The 16,556-nt window shown below is 39.2% G+C and overlaps 1 protein-coding gene across 6 annotated transcripts in view; it reads right to left on the reverse strand.

Annotated features, from left to right (window-relative positions):
• The window catches only part of NRG3 (neuregulin 3), a 1,101,926-nt gene that overhangs the window by 29,192 nt on the left and 1,056,178 nt on the right, over positions 1 to 16,556 (reverse strand). For all 6 annotated transcript variants that reach the window (XM_028098949.2, XM_088019858.1, XM_028098948.2 and 3 more), the window contains exon 5: positions 2,780 to 2,882. In XM_028098949.2, coding sequence (XP_027954750.1) covers positions 2,780 to 2,882 — 103 coding nt within the window. The remainder of the gene's footprint in view (positions 1 to 2,779; positions 2,883 to 16,556) is intronic.

The following is a 16,556-nucleotide window of genomic DNA, read 5'->3' on the forward strand; positions in this document are numbered from 1 at the left end:
AAGTCAAACAAATGATACACATTTTAACAACCTTATGGTATGTGTGAAAGTAAGGAAAGATCAAGATAGAGTCTGCCTATGCTATTATCTCTGAGATCTGGGGATGGGAATTAGAATTCCAGGAACAAGTGGAAAGACACATGTGCCAGTGTGCTATAAAAATTTACACTGCTTTCAGCTATATAGATTAGATGCTTGGTGTGAGGTGTAGCACTCCTCTCTGGCAAAGAAAAATAAAGGAAGGCCCTGCCTGGACATTGTGCTAGAAGGAAATACACTCTAGGTCTCTAATGAGAAATATAACTCCACTCGGAAAAGGCTTCAATTTTTAGTATTACTTTATTATTCTCACATTTTCTTATTTATTTAATTTTTAATAAAAATGTGTCCCAGCTGGGCAGGCAGAAAGACAACATCCTGATTAGTGTTCCTCCCCTGGCTCAGTTCTGGAAGTCCCCCAGAATGAATGATGTTGCACAGTGTTTACATTAAACCCCCACACCTCACTGAGCCCCAGGAGGAGGTGTTCATCTCAGAGCCCATGTGCTGCCTGGAGAGGGAGAGATTGACAGCCCTGAAGATGGAGGTCCTCGAGTCATCCAGCTGCTCTCCGTTCTTGTGATTGTCATAATCAGTCTTTCCCTTACATGTAGTACAACTACAAATTATACTCTAAAAATAAGTGATTAACCGCCACTTGATGGTAATTTGCTTATTGTTAAATACACAATTTCTTTCCTGTACACAGCACTTGCAGGGAGACCCTTCGAACGCCCTGCAGCGTGTGATTACCCCTCTCGTGCTCCGGTGCATGCTCTTCACTCTGTAGTTACCCAGCCTCTCGGTTCCAGTGTGGAAAACCGTAGGTATTAACCATAGCAAGTCTTCATTATTTACTCTCTGGAACACTATGCTATGCTCTATACAATGCTATCCCATTAATCCCTAACAAATTCTATAAGGTAAGTATTATTTTCGGCCATATTTTACCTAAAAGGAAACTGAGGCTGAAGAACTGGATGCAATTTGCCTAATAATACACAACACGCAAGTGGCAGCCTGGTGATTTGAATGCAGGTGTTGAGTGAGGCATGTAAAATCCTGACCATATATCACATAAGCTCTCTAGAGGACGCCAAGCATTATGGGTGGCACCAGGGCATGATAATCCTGATTCACCCTAAACAGTTTCACCTTCCACCATCTAGCGGGAGGACCGTGGGAGCCAATGTGGTAGAGTGATTTGGAGCATGCAATTTCAACTAGGACTGGGGAAATTCAAAGACCCCATCTGTGTGGCTTTGACAAATTAATATTTTAAAATTAACTTCTGTTATTATTTGAAAAGTGCAGCAATAATGAACAATTCCAATTATTGTGAGGAATGGGGGATAAGCCCAGTGTCCCTGACAAAGAGTAGGTTCTCAAAAATGAACACTAATAACTGTCACAGCCAAGAGTTGCCTAGGAGATGTGACAATTAAATATGATGTGGTATCCTAGATGGGGGCCTGGAACAAAGTGCATTAGGTAAAAGCTAAGGATATCTGGAAGTATGAACTTCAGTCAGTAATACAGTATGAATACTATTTCATTCATTGTGACAAATGCAACATACTAATATATGACATTAGTATTAGGGGAAACTGGGTCTGGGTTACGTGGGATCTATCTGTACTATTTTCACAGTAATTCTGAAAATCTAAACCTATTCTGAAATAGTTCATTAAAAATAATAGTTACTAATTATGGATTTATACCCGTTTCCATTATTTTTTAAAATCATAATTGCTGTTCTTTTTAAAGATCAACATATACAACATGCAGATAGGTGTCATAGACTATATCTGGAAATGGATCCATTTTTAGAAGAGCAAATGTGTAGACAAATATAGGTCCAATGAAAAGCAATTACACATTGGCTTGCATTTCAGACAAGCTGTAGGAATAGAATCTGTGCCAACTTCTTAAGGCTTGCATAACTTAAAATTTCCATAAATAAAACACCTTTATCAAAGTCCATTTGGAATAAATATATTTGTATGTATATATAGGTATGTATATATTTTATTATACTTCATTAGTCAAAAATTAGCACCTTTATCATAGCAAAAGTTTTGGGGTTTTTTTAAGTTTATGTATTTATTTACTTAAGTAATCTCTACACCCAATGTCGGGCTCGAACTCACAACCCTAAGACAAAAGCCCCATGCTCTTCTGACTGAGCAGCCAGGTACCACAGAAGTTTTGGTTTCTTAGCAGGGTAAGTATGGGGGATATTCGAGATGTGCTTACCAATTGATGAAACAAAGTAGATCTTATAGTATTCATATTTCATAATTGGCTGAAACCTTTATGGGTATCAGGTAAAAATACTATGAAAGGAAAAGTGTGGGTTTTTTTTTTCCAAAAAAGTCTAGTATTCATTGACAATACTTAGGTCTACACCAATGACCTCTCTATTCAGAAGTGTTAACTCCTTAGTGATAGATACTGAGCCGTTACTTTTGGCAGGTAATCAGAAACTGCAAAGAACATGGAGTGTTCATGATCACAGAGAGGAATGATCACTATGTGCACCAAAGAGAAACCCACCCCCCCCACACACACACATGCTGCATATACTCCCCACAGTCTATAAGAGATTCTAAGTCATTTGTAGATGTTTGATGGATCCATTTGCACAAGATCCCTCTGCCTGGAGCAGAGACTGTGAAGTTAAAGAAAGAGTGCGTCTTCTGAGAAGTAACCTTTTAATACTTGAGAGAGATGGTCTTACTTGCTTTTGAAGTAGAATGCTGCACAGAACATGCCCACGATGACAATTCCAAAGATGATACATGAAATTGACAGCACCTGCCTTTGATAAACTTCTTCACTCTCTGTGAATTTGAAAAACAGAATTAGAATGGATGTTAGCAGGGCACAATTTCCATCCTTGGACTTCTGAGTTGGTAGGAGCTTTTCAAAGGAAACATTTTTGTCCCTGTCATGAATAGGAAAACATGAGGAAGTTATTATGATTCAATTTCTTTGCGATCATCTCCAGGCTAGCTGGTTGTTATTTTTTGTATATGCATGGTTAAAACACACTTAAACACAGATAGCTTAATGATGAATCTTATTACCAAAAGGCATTCCATAAATTTAGCACATACTGGGACATATGTTTTTGAAATTATGGGGCCCCAAATAACCTTCCACAGAAAGAAATATGTGTCTGCCAGAATTTTCCTGTGCCAGTGATGACTTCCAATTTATTTTATGTGATACCTATGCCACTGTATTTTCTGATTTGGTCCTCGGCTGTCTGTCTCCCATTCATCCCTCCACTACTATGATTGATATCACTAATGAAAGAGAACCTCAATATGTATGTGAATATTTATTCACCCATTCTTGACTACTTCAATACCAATGATCTGGCACAGTAATCTCAACCTCTATTACCAAGGTAATATCTTACAGCTCCTTATCACAAAAAATAAGAATTCAAAAATAAGCATGTCACTTTTTAGCCATTAATTACCATTTACACTCCCAGCTCATTTCTGAAGTATGTCTACTGAAGCAGTTCTTCCAGCTCATCAAGACCTTTTTATCTATAGGTCTCAGAACTTTCTATCTGTTAATTATTATCCTCTTGTCTTCATTTTCTTTCTTTCTTTACACAGAGAGACTATGATCCATGATTACACTCATTCACTCTCTTGCAAATACCCTCAACAACTGATCTCTTTCTCTTCCCCTTTAACCCATTTGGCAGAATAACTGCATACAAATCCAAGAAGCTGCTTTTTTCATATCTCTACCTTGAGCAGCTCAGAATTGGGAGAGAAGATTATACAATCAGGAAGATGGGCAGCAATAAAAGTTGACAATGGCATTACTTAAGTAGACATCTAATAGTGACTAATGACCTCATCAACCTGCTTCTCCATTTTTCTAATGGATATCCATACCTCCTCCATACTACTCAAACATCTGACTTACTCTCCCTCACTTTCAGATCTCCCTATATATGTTATAAAGAAAAGGAAGTCTGAATAGTATAAATCATCTCTACTTATAACACAAAATATACAAAATTAATTGCATTTGTACCTATTCTTTTTCTTTCTCTCTTAACATAGTGCGGTAGTTCTCAAACTCTACAGTGCATTGGAGTCACCTTGAGAACTACTGAAGAACAGATTGCCACCTACTTTCTCTCCTAGAGTTACTGATTTACCAGGTATGAAGTGGAGACAGAATATTTGCATTTTTTTTAAAGTTCCAAGGTTTCCAAGGTGATTCTGATGCTGCTGGTCTGTGAAATATACTTTGAGAACCACTGAATAGAACAAATAAACAAGAACAAATAAAAAGGTACTCAACATCATTAGCCACTGTAGAGTTGAAAATTAAACTATAATGAGACACATGGCATTGCTACTAGAATCACTAATATTAAAGGCTGGCCATACCAAGGGTGTGAACAATTTGTATTCTCATATACTTCTGGTAGAAATGAAAAATGGTATAACCACTTAAAAAATAGTTTCATAGAAAGTTAAGCACATACCTACCTTATGACATAGCCATTCCATTCCTAAGTATTTACCCAAAACTAATGCAAGCATATGTTCATTATGTACATAAATATTCATAGCAGCTTTACTTGCAATAGCAAAAAAACCAAAAAACAAAAAACCTGGAACAATCCAAAAGCCAATTAGCAGGTAAATGAATAAACAAACTGTGGTATAGCCATACAATGGAATCTCACTTAGCAATAAAAAGGAATGAATTAGTGATATAAGCAATTCTACACATGAATCTCAGAATAACTAGGTTGAGTGCAGTAAGTCAGACAAGGAAAAGTATCTGTTGTGTTATTCCAGTTATACAAAATCCTGGAGGATGGAGGCGCGCCTCAGTGGCTCAGTCGTTTAAGCATCTGCCTTCGGCTCAGATCATGATCCCAGGGTCCTGGGATTGAGTCCCGAGTCAGGCTCCCTGCTCAGTGGAGAGCCTGATTCTCCCTTTCCTCCACTCATGCTCCCTCTCACTATCTCTGTCTCTCTCTCAAATAAGTAAATAAAATCTTAAAAAAAAATCCTGGAAAATGGAAACTAATCCATAGTAGCAGAAAGCATGAGTGGGTAGCTGGGGTCAGGAGTAGGGAGGAGTAGAGGAAAGAGACCACAAAGTGACATGAGGAGACACTGGAGAGTCAGAGATATGCTCATTGTCTCAAATGTGATGATGTTCTCATGATGAATACTTATGTCAAAATGTATCAAATGATAAATTTCATATAAGTGCCTTATTTTATGTAGCAAAATATTAATCCTTGGGGACAAAAGAATACAGGGAATATAGAAGTATAGACATAATATAAAAAAATACATGCTTGATACAACATTGTCCACCCATACTAACCAGTGTCTTTTTCTTCCACCATGTCTAACATTCAACTCTTCAGAGTCTCAATACATACTCCTCTCTTTCTCTCTCCTGAATATTATTCTTGTATTTGTCCTTTAAATGTCTACTCACCTTTTTGGTCTCAAATTAAGTGTCATTATCTCAAAAAAATCTTGCACTGCACTGTAAACTTCATTGGTGCAAGGGGCCGTGTTTTTGTTGATCTATTTGATTTGCTATTTCCCCAACACCTAGTGCAATGCTTCTTACATAGTTGACACTGTAAGACTTATTGCCTTAGGGAATAAGTAGATATTTCTGCCTTTAGAGGGATTTTCTGCTTTAAGCTGTGTATGATACATCAAGTCTCACCTGGGGATGTTCTTCACGTTTATTACTTCTCTTTTATCCACACTATGTCCTCCCTGGCTTCCTGCAAATCCTCCTCTCCTGAGCGACCACATGCAAATGATCCTACCTGTTCCTGAGATCTAGACGTGGCTCCTCTCAGTGGGGCTTTCCCATCCAAACCTGGCGTCCTCATTGTGTGACTCTGTACTCACAAGGTCCTTTTCAGAGGGCAGAGTGTCATAAGGGAAAGTGGTGACCCATGGGTTTCCAGGCCTCAGTGGATATTGTAGCATGATCTACTGACAGGTAGATACTCATGGTTCATTTTCTTTTCCATACCATCTATTTGCCAGTCCATTTTTTGCGGGGATTTTCAGGTTGCCTGGTCAGGCTCCAGGAAGACACCCTGTGTGTTGGATTTGAGTATTGTTCTCAACATTCTCCCTCCCTGCACTGGTAAACTGCCTGGTTTTTCGTTCTGGCCTAGCTTCACTCAGTGTTGATGCCAATTTGTAGCCAGAAAACTAGGCTGAAGGCTGGTTTGTGGACATAGAATTCCCCATACCATGACTTTCTGCGGTTCTTTCAATATGACCCAGAAGCTTTCAGAGCCAGCTGAAATGAGTCCATGACTTGTGGTGTTCCTCTAACAGCAAAGTCAATTGCAGTAATTCATCTTTAATTAGGCAAACAGATATCAGACACAACAGACCTGGATGAAAACCTATATGCACAGTCTGATTTCTAGGACTTATTTTCTTTTTTCTTATCACTATCCCTTCTTCACTCCTATTAAATTCAAATCAAAACGTCAATGAGATACCACCTCACACCAGTCAGAATGGTGAAAATTAACAAGTCAGGAAATGACAGATGTTGGCGGGGATGCGGAGAAAGGGGAACTCTCCTACACTGCTGGTGGGAATGCAAGCTGGTGCAAGCACTCTGGAAAACAGTATGGAGGTTCCTCAAAAAGTTGAAAATAGAGCTACCATACGATCCAGCAATTGCACTACTGGGTATTTACCACAAAGATACAAATGTAGGGATCCGAAGGGGTACGTGCACCCCGATGTTTAGAGCAGCAATGTCCACAATAGCCAAACTGTGGAAAGAGCCAAGATGTCCATCGACAGATGAATGGATAAAGAAGAGGTGGTATATATATACAATGGAATATTATGCAGCCATCAAAAGGAATGAGATCTTGCCATTTGCAACGATGTGGATGGAACTGGAGGGTGTTATGCTTAGTGAAATAAGTCAATCAGAGAAAGACATGTATCATATGACCTCACTTATATGAGGAATTCTTAATCTCAGGAAACAAACTGAGGGTTGCTGGAGTGGGGGTGGGGTGCGAGGGATGAGGTGGCTGGGTGACAGACATTGGGGAGGGTATGTGCTATGGTGAGTGCTGTGAATCGTGCAAGACTGTTGAATCACAGATCTGTACCTCTGAAACAAATAATGCAATATATGTTAAGAAAAAAAAAAGAAAAAGGTAGAAGTAAGGGAAGAATGAAGGGGGGAAATCGGAGGGGGAGACGAACCATGAGAGATGATGGACTCTGAAAAACAAACTGAGTGTTCTAGAGGGGAGGGGGGTGGGGGGATGGGTCAGCCTGGTGATGGGTATTAAAGAGGGCACATTCTGCGTGCAGCACTGGGTGTTATGCACAAACAATGAATCATGGAACACTACATCAAAAACTAATGATGTAATGTATGGTGATTAACATAACAATAAAAAAATTTAAAGAAAAAATAGAACACTATCCCTTCTTCACTCCCATCTTAGGCTCTATTTCCATTTTATTCAGACTGAAGTATCAGAAAACAGAATTTAAGCCTAATTTCTGAAGAAATGGAGAGGGGCAATCACGTGGCTCTGGCAAGCCTTAGTTGATATTTTTAATGTGGCAAAATTCAAATTAAAGGAATAAAAAATATGTCACTGAGACCTTGTTTGGGCATATTGCCATCTTAAAGAATGTCATCTTTTCCATCCCCACATTTTTAAGCCCATTCAATTTTTCAATTGAACTTGGAAACAAGTAGTTGTACCAACTATAGAGAATTTCATCTCACTTAGTTTTTGTCAGTTGATGACTATAATGGAATAAGTGTGACTTGAATATGATAATCTACCTCACCCTGCCTCTGCCAATAAAAAGAATTATGAAAATGATGGATAATAATACCCATTAAAACAAAAAAAATGACTATCTACTAAACTGAATGATTTCCACATAAAATCTAGGTACTGTTTTTGTTCTTATTTGAAGCTAGTCAAATATAGCCTGGGGAAATGCACAAAATCAATTCTGAGTTTAAATCAAGAGTGAAATTAAAACTCTAAAGACTGAGTGAATTTATAGACCCAGGTGTAGTTCGGTGATAGCACTCAATGCCTTTGATTCATAGAGTGTTACACAAGAGCTAGTGTGGGCGAGGTGCAAGAAACAAAGGGTTGGGAGTCTGGCAATTTTGGATTTGAGTTCAATTTTAGCCACTTTCAATATGAGTAATCACAGATATATTACTTTACCTTTATAAACTTTAATTTCCTATCTGAATAAAGGCAGAGTTATGAAATACTGAGTGTAATAAATGTTACAATAAGGAACTGGATAATGCTACAAAAGCATATTTTATGGAAAACTGACCTAGTCATAGAAGCCAGAGATCAGAGACCTCAGATATAATATTAGAAGCCAGGTAAGAGTAATGGGGATGGGGAGAGTGGTCCAGGAAAAGGAAACAGCTTGTGCATAGGCCCTGGGGTAGGAGATAAAATGGCATGTTCAGGAATCTGGAAGTTATCTACTACCACAGGGCCTTTGTACACATCATTTTCCTTACCAGCTGAGCAGAACAACACAGAGGCAATGGGGACGCAGTGTACAATCAACAAGTCACCACAACAGCAGAAAGGTGCTGAAGGATTTGAAAGGAGAAGAACGTGATGTGATAATATTTACATTCATTTTATGGAATATGCAGGAAAGATTAGAAGGAATAAAATAAATGCAGAATCCTGTTAGGAGGATATTAAATCAGCTCAGGTAAGATATGAAGGATGTTTGTACGAGAGTAGTAACAACCATGGTGGAGAAAGGAGTAAACAGAAGTAAAAAGCACTTAGATTGAAAATACTTAAGGGACTAAATGTTCTTAACTAAGCGTATTTTGGAGGAGGTTCAAACTTGGAAGGAAAGATAACAAACTCAGTTTTGGAGTTGGTGAGTTTTGAAAGCCTGTACGATATCTAAGTAGAGATGTAAAGTAGACATTTAAATATGCAGATCTAGGGTAACAGGGGGTGACAGGGTTCTGGATATAAAATTACAGGTTATGCATATAACCACAACTAAGTGTTTTGATAAGATGGCCCAGGAGAAAATACAGAGTAATGAGAGAAGAATGTCTGAGATAGAGCTTTGAAGGACTCCAAAATTTCATGGGAGGGCAGAGAAGGATCCTATAGAGGAGATGAAAAAGGAACCAGGCAAAGCAAAAAAGGAAAAAGAATATCCTCCAAATAACCACAGTAACTAAACATGATAAGAAACATGGAAGAAAATAAAAAGGTTTTTTTCTAAAAGTTCAGGCTACTGAATGCTTCTGAGGGGCCAAATAAGATAATGTCCTTTAATTTAGGGACATAGAGGTCACTGAGCAACTGCATGAGCTTTTTTAGAGGAATCATGAAGGTAGCCCCATAACTCTCTGGGAACTCTGTCACGTATCTTTCATGTACTGCAAGGCAAATGTACCTTCCCCAAACCTGCCCTGTCTTCTACCACTTCAGCCTGGATGCAGAAGCCAGAATTCCAGCCTAATTCCAGAAAGCAGTGAATGCCTTCTCTGTAACTTGAGGCTACCACTAACTTCGTTATAGAGACATTGTGAGGATTGAATAAGTTAAGACATACAGTGTGTTGCCATACCTAACTCTGAGTGCTCACTCAATATTAGGCTGAACTATATAAAATTGCCATGGGTGGAGGCAATAACTGGTAATAACTGGCAGTTTAATTTGGTTCTATCTAATACATGGTAACTGTTATTATTATTCTATGGGATGTCAACATTGCTGCACTCCATTTTTAAAAACCCAGATTATAAAGTCATTTTTTTTAAAGATTTTATTTAGTTTTTTGAGAGAGAGAGAGAATGAGAGATAGAAAGCATGAGAGGGAAAGAGGGTCAGAGGGAGAAGCAGACTCCCTGCTGAGCAGGAAGCCCGATGTGGGACTCGATCCCGGGACTCCAGGATCATGACCTGAGCCGAAGGCAGTCGCTTAACCAACTGAGCCACCCAGGCGTCCCTATAAAGTCATTTTTGAGGACAGAACCAACCTTTGGTTAAATAAGAATTGGTAAAGGATGTTTCCATTGTTCTCCAGCTTCCAACTCTGTTCCTTTTCCTTTTCTCTAATGCACAGAACTCACTCTTCTCTTTTTATAGGATCATATTTCAGGCTATAAAGGTGAAACTAGAGAAAGTAAAGTATGGTGAAGTTTCAGAAACTGACATTGGCCCAGTGGAAAAAAATCCTTCTAGGAAGCAGCTGGTCTGAGACTCTAGAAAGATAAATGGGAGCCCATCTAGCTCAGGGAACAGTATGGTTGGCTGGTGGGTATGCTTGGGTGTAAACACCACCTATGATTGTCTTTAACCTCTCCTATGCATTGTCTTTATAAATAAAATGGGGAAAACATTACATACCTCCCATATTTGTTTAAGGATTCAATAAGAGAACACAGATAAAGTGTCTATGGCATAGAATTGATGCACAAAATGCTACTCCCCCCACCCCCTGGTTTTTTTCCTAAAGCCAGTGTTCACATTAAAAATAGGCCTTTTAAAATACTCTACTTCTCTTATGGAAAGCTAGGCTTATCTCTAGGCAGTCAGTGACTGGCTGTCTCTGGTCCCCACTGCCTGTGCCCTGGGACCGGTACTGAAGGAATTTACTTTTGTCATTTTCTTTACTCATGATGCCTTATACTTTTACTCTTGGTAACTGAATTTTTCAATAGTGTTGCTGAATTTCTTACCCAGATGTTTTAGAGGATGTAATGCAAGTGATCCTCCTTGGGGCATGGGCTGTCTTTCACGGTTTTCCTCACATAAACCCTTTGAGAAGAAAAGTGTGTTCTTTGTTCCCAGAGACACAGAATCCTTGGAAAACTTGTGGGCTACAGCATTGTCTGCTAAACTAGACAGCTCACAGTTGAGGTCCCGGTGTGCAAAACTGCTCGCTAGAATGCTTTCGGATATTGTAATAGTCTTTAGCATTCTAGAAGACCCTTCACAAAAACTTGTTGAGCTCTACTACATAGAAAAAAAAAATGATACCAAAAGAAAATCATAGCTGCAGCTTTCTTATACCATTTCCCTTTGGAGGGCTCTAGATGAAGAATAGAGGAGTGGATGACCTTGATGAACTATCTCTGTATATGTTAGAGAATGGAGAATGTTCTAAAAGGTGGCTCCATGTCCCCTTCAGGTAGGGGGCTCTAGGATTCCCCTGCCTCTTGGGAAATTTTTCTCTATATCACCAGTTTAAATTAAGTGTATAAGACACCAAACTTAAGCATGATTTCCCTAAATGTGCGGGTATCCAAGTAATGTGAGGCTTAAACATGGACACAGACACACACAGACACAGAGACACACAGAAACACAGACACCCGTAAGTCATATACAAGAGCAAAAGCTTTTCTACCTAGACCACCTCATATTCAGCATATGCAAATCAGACGTTATGTGGTACCACCACTAGGTGTCAAATGCAAGCATGATTGCTCTGATAGTTCATTCTAGAAGTATATGTAACAATACCAGTAAGGCTCCTCTTATCTAACTATTCATTATTGGAGGCCCTGTGCTTAATAGCCTACATAGAGGAGCAAAAGTCAACACGATACAACAACATTCACTAATGATCCCACCATTTATGAGCTTAGTTCTTGCCTAATTCTAGTATTTATTTCTATTCATCAAGTCAACCTCATAATCTGGGTATGTCAGTCTCTCCCTAATTGTAGGCCTATGACACTGTGGTCCCTATTTTAACCGGATTAAGTTTAAATGGATTTATTCCAGTATTAATTATTCTTGGAACAAGAGGGCTTCTTGAATTTTCTTCTTAAAAATCAACAAATGCTGAAGAAAGATTAAAATATTAGGGGCTTACAAGGAATGGCAAATGAACCTTAAGCAGGAAAGGGAAGTATATTTAGAATGTTGGAAACTGGGATTTGCACTTTTTTAACTTGAAGACAAAAATGAACAAAGACTTAAATGGCTGATAACTGCTATTGAAGAAAAAAGAATGATTTCATTAAGGTAAAAGGGGTCCTGAAGGAGAATGAAATGGATACTCACGGGGAGATCGATGAAATCAAGCACACACTGGCAGGGTGGGGCACCAAGAGAGTATATATTATAAGAATATCAGGAAGATCACACAAACTCCCTGAGCCTGCATGCAGGGGAGTGAAATGATCAGGCGGTACTGAAATGCTCTCTTTCTTCAACACTGTGTTATTTCTACTTGGAAGTCCCCTTCCTTCTCTACTTGAAAAACCCCAATCCCCATAAGGGTTGAATTGTGTCCCCCAAAAGATGTTGAAGTACTAACCAGCATACCTGTGAATATGATCTTTGGATATGAGGCTTTTGCAGATGATCAAATTAGTATGGAGTCATTAGGATGGACCCCAACCCAATTTTACTGTGTCCTTATCCAAAGAAGAGGTTTGGGCACAGAGAAAGACACACACACACAGGGGGGAACGCCACGTGAAGATGAAGGCAGGTTGGGGCAGTGACTCTTCAAATCATAGAAGGCCAAAGACTGACAGAAAACCACTAGAAGCTAAGAGAGAAGCAAGGCACACACTCTCCCACATTCTTCCCAAAGTCTTCAGAAGGAACCAACCATGCTAACTGGATTTATACTTCTAGCCTGCAGAACTGTGAGACAATACCATTTTTGTTGTTGAACCGCTAGTTTGTGCTACTTAGTCGTGGGCAGCCCTAACAAACTAACACATCCACTGATCCATAAAAACTCAGAATACATACTGTTATGTCTGAAAATTCTTCTCAAGAATTTCCTCCTACATCCCTTTTGTATCTTTTCCATAACTGACTGTCTTGTACCAAAAATGCATGTATCTGTGTCCTTAAAGCCTGACTGTGAGCCCCTCAAGGGCAGGAACACCATCTTCATTCTTGGGTCCCTGTCCCTGGCTCATGCTTGCCCTGCACAGAGGTGGGCACTCAACAGGCCTTGTTAAAGTCAATAGCTTCGGGTGCCTGGGTGGCTCAGTTGGTTAAGCGACTGCCTTCGGCTCAGGTCATGATCCTGGAGTCCCGGGATCGAGTCCCGCATCGGGCTCCCTGCTCAGCGGGGAGTCTGCTTCTCCCTCTGACCCTCCCCCCTCACCCTCCCCCCTCTCACGTGCACTCTCTCTCATTCTCTCTCTCAAATAAATAAATAAAATCTTTAAAAAAAAATAAAGTCAATAGCTTCTGGGCTGGATGTCTCATAACATTTTACCAGTTGGGCTCTTTGTCTGGTGGAGTAATAAAACAGAGGCTATGCTTTCTTGGAGGGAGGTCCTTTTACCTGAAAGATTGATTCTCTTGCTCTGTGCAGTCCACTGTGGAAGGGCACATTTTAAAATACTTTGAAAAAGTAAAATAATCACTTTATAACAAAATGTTGATATTCAAAATTATATTTTATCTTATTTCCATGCAAAATGCTTTTAGATGTGCATTATCTGTAAAATTTGATATTTAAGGGAAAATAACAGTTTAAATTCATAAACACATTTATTCTCACCTGTAATTTCCTTTTCTTCCCCTGTGCTCTCCACCAAATAAACCTTTCCTGTAATAATCCCTTATCACTCTCCCTCCTTTCCCAAACAGTCAGCTCTGGCTGACTATAGATAAGTGAATGTTATAAAACACATTTTGAAAAAAATGAAAGGCCCCGGGTCTTCTCATCGGTATCTCTAACATGCAGTGGCTTTCCAAGTGCTATTTCTCCCACAAATAAATTATAAGTAAAAAGCAAATTGCATCAAAATAAATCTATTGGTGAGTTTTCAATGCTAAGGTAAAACCAGTCTTTGGCTTCTGGCTTCTCTGTTAATAGGTCTGTGAACTCCATTTTTCCTGAACTTGTAATAACTGTCCCCCAATCCTTACCTTTAACCCCAGTTTTTAATCACTTAGGTTTCACTGTTCATTGGTGAAGTCACATTCTACCAGCAAGACGTGTGACTCAGAATGATAAAAAATGATTTCCTTGGCAATGGGGAGAATCTGACCCAGTAGTTTATAGGAATCTTCGAGTATGTGACCAGTTTTGATAGAGTGGGAAGTCTAATCCTCTTAAACCACTTGGAGCTTGCCACCCAGGTGAACATCTAGGTGACACCCAACCCTCCCCAGGTTGGTCTAATGGATCTCCACATTCCTCAGCCAGGTAAGATGTAAGTTAAAGGAATCTAACTCCTTTTGCCCTAGATTTTAGGGGTGTCCTGCCATGATCTATAAGCATCATCTACGAAGTCAGCTGTGTGCACAGCTGCTCAGGCTGATCTTTTGTAGCACTGGCATGTCTCATGCCCATGTTGGAACTGTCCCATCAGAGGCTGTCCTGGGGCAGGCTGGGTATCAGACAGCACAGGTTTCTGGACTTGAGGCAGTGGTCCTCTACTCTGGCCATGCAGTAGAAATACCTGGGAATCTTCACACACACCTACAACTGAGCTCCACCTCAGAGTGAGAGATCTGAATTTCTAGCCCTGGGACTCTAGACTGGTATTGGTTCAAATCTACCTACAGCAGCCAAGACAGAGGAAAAGCAGCACACACAGATATACACACACAAAAGGCAAAATTAACTTTAGTTATTTTATGTCATACAACATATCTAAAACAGTATCATTTCAACATGGAATTTTTATAAAAATATTAACAAAATATTATATATATATATATATATACACATATATATATATATTGGTACCAAGTCTTTGAAATCCTGTGTGTATTTTATAGTTGCAGCTCATCTCATTTTAGCCTAGCCACATTTCAAGTTCTCAATGGTCACATGCAGCTAGTGGTTACATCAGATAGTATAAGTCAAGAGGGATCTGTTCCCTAACTAAAAGCTCCTTCCCTAACTATTTACGTGAATTTGGGCAATTTTATTGAACCTATCTGCGACTCAGTTTTAAAGTGAAAAAGTGGCAATGATCATAATACCTCCCTCACTGGATTACTGGAAGATTAAAGGAAATACTTTGTGTAATGTATTTACTGAACACAGTGCTTGCCTCACTGAAGGTATTTATAAAATTGATATGGCTTCTATTATTATTATTATTATTATTGATGTAGTTGCTATGATTTTAATATATCATGATAGAGATTGCTGACAAAATTCACAGAGAAAGCTGGGTTTGAGAGGTAGCATTTAAACCATTTGAAGACAAGTGAAGTCTCCAAGTCCTCATGTGGAAAAGTAAAGAGGATAATTAAAACAATGATTATAGTCAAGCTCATTGGTTTCAGAAACAGAGATATACTGAAGTTCCTTGAATTAAAATAGTGATAATAATAAATATGTTTGATCCTTTATCAACATCTGTGCTTATAATATTCGATTTAATTCATTTTATTTTATTTTTTTTATTTTAAAATTTTTTAGAGAGTGTGTGTGCTAGTGGGGATGGAAGGGGAAGGGTCAGAGGGAGAGGGAGGGAGAGAGAGAGAATCTTAAGCAGCCTCCACACCCAGTGCAGAGCACCACATGGGGCTGAATCTCACAACCCTGAGATCATGACCTGAGCTGAAACCAAGAGTCAGATGCTTAACCCACTGTGTCGCCCAGATGCCCTCAATTTAATTCATTTTAAATTTGGTTTCTGAAAATTTTACTGCAAGGTTAGATATATACAAACCAGGGCTGGAAATAAAATAGCCTGGCTGAGCCTTCCCTATGGACACTTTGGAGCCCCCACCCCTTTACTGCCTGCTTTGGTAACCTACCATCACCAATTGGCTTCCTCTATTTGCTCACAGTTTGTAGTAACCTAGAAATCTAGCTTGCTCATGTTCTTGGCTGGCCACAGCTCTTACTCCATCTAGGAATGTCCTTTACTTTCTGACCCCAGTCTTTTATTTTTGCAAAATTCAAATGCTTGTCCTTTAAAATAAAATTCGTATCAAAATGTAACACATATGTAAAAGTGCATAATTGGGGTGCCTCGGTGGCTCAGTTGGTTAAGCGTTGGACTGGTGATTTCAGTTCAGGTCATGATCTCAGGGTCATGAGCTTGAGCCCCACATGGGGTTCTGTGCTCAATGGGAAGTCTGCTTGAGATTCTCTCTCTCCCTCTGCCCCTCCCCCACTCACTCGCTCTCTCTCTCTCTCTCTCTCAAATAAATAAATATTTAAGAAATGCATAATTCACAAATTTACAGCATGAGGAAATTTTACAAATGAACATGCCTAGTTAAACACCCAGATCAAGAAAGGGCACATGACAAGTACCCGAGAAGAAGCTCATATACGCCCTTCTAATTACCAACCACCTTGTCTATAACATAACCACTAACCTAATTTCTAACTCCAAAGTTTAGCTGTATTTGCTTTTGGACTTTATAAGAGTGGAGTATACTACGTGTTCTTTTTTATTTTTTTGGAAGATTTTATTTATGTATTTGATAGAGAGAGAGAGCACAAGCAGGGGGA

The sequence above is a fragment of the Eumetopias jubatus genome, unplaced genomic scaffold (genome assembly GCF_037043125.1).
Source record: "Eumetopias jubatus isolate StellerSeaLion01/CBP00866 unplaced genomic scaffold, mEumJub1_p1.0 scaffold_17, whole genome shotgun sequence".
Taxonomy (NCBI): domain Eukaryota; kingdom Metazoa; phylum Chordata; class Mammalia; order Carnivora; family Otariidae; genus Eumetopias; species Eumetopias jubatus.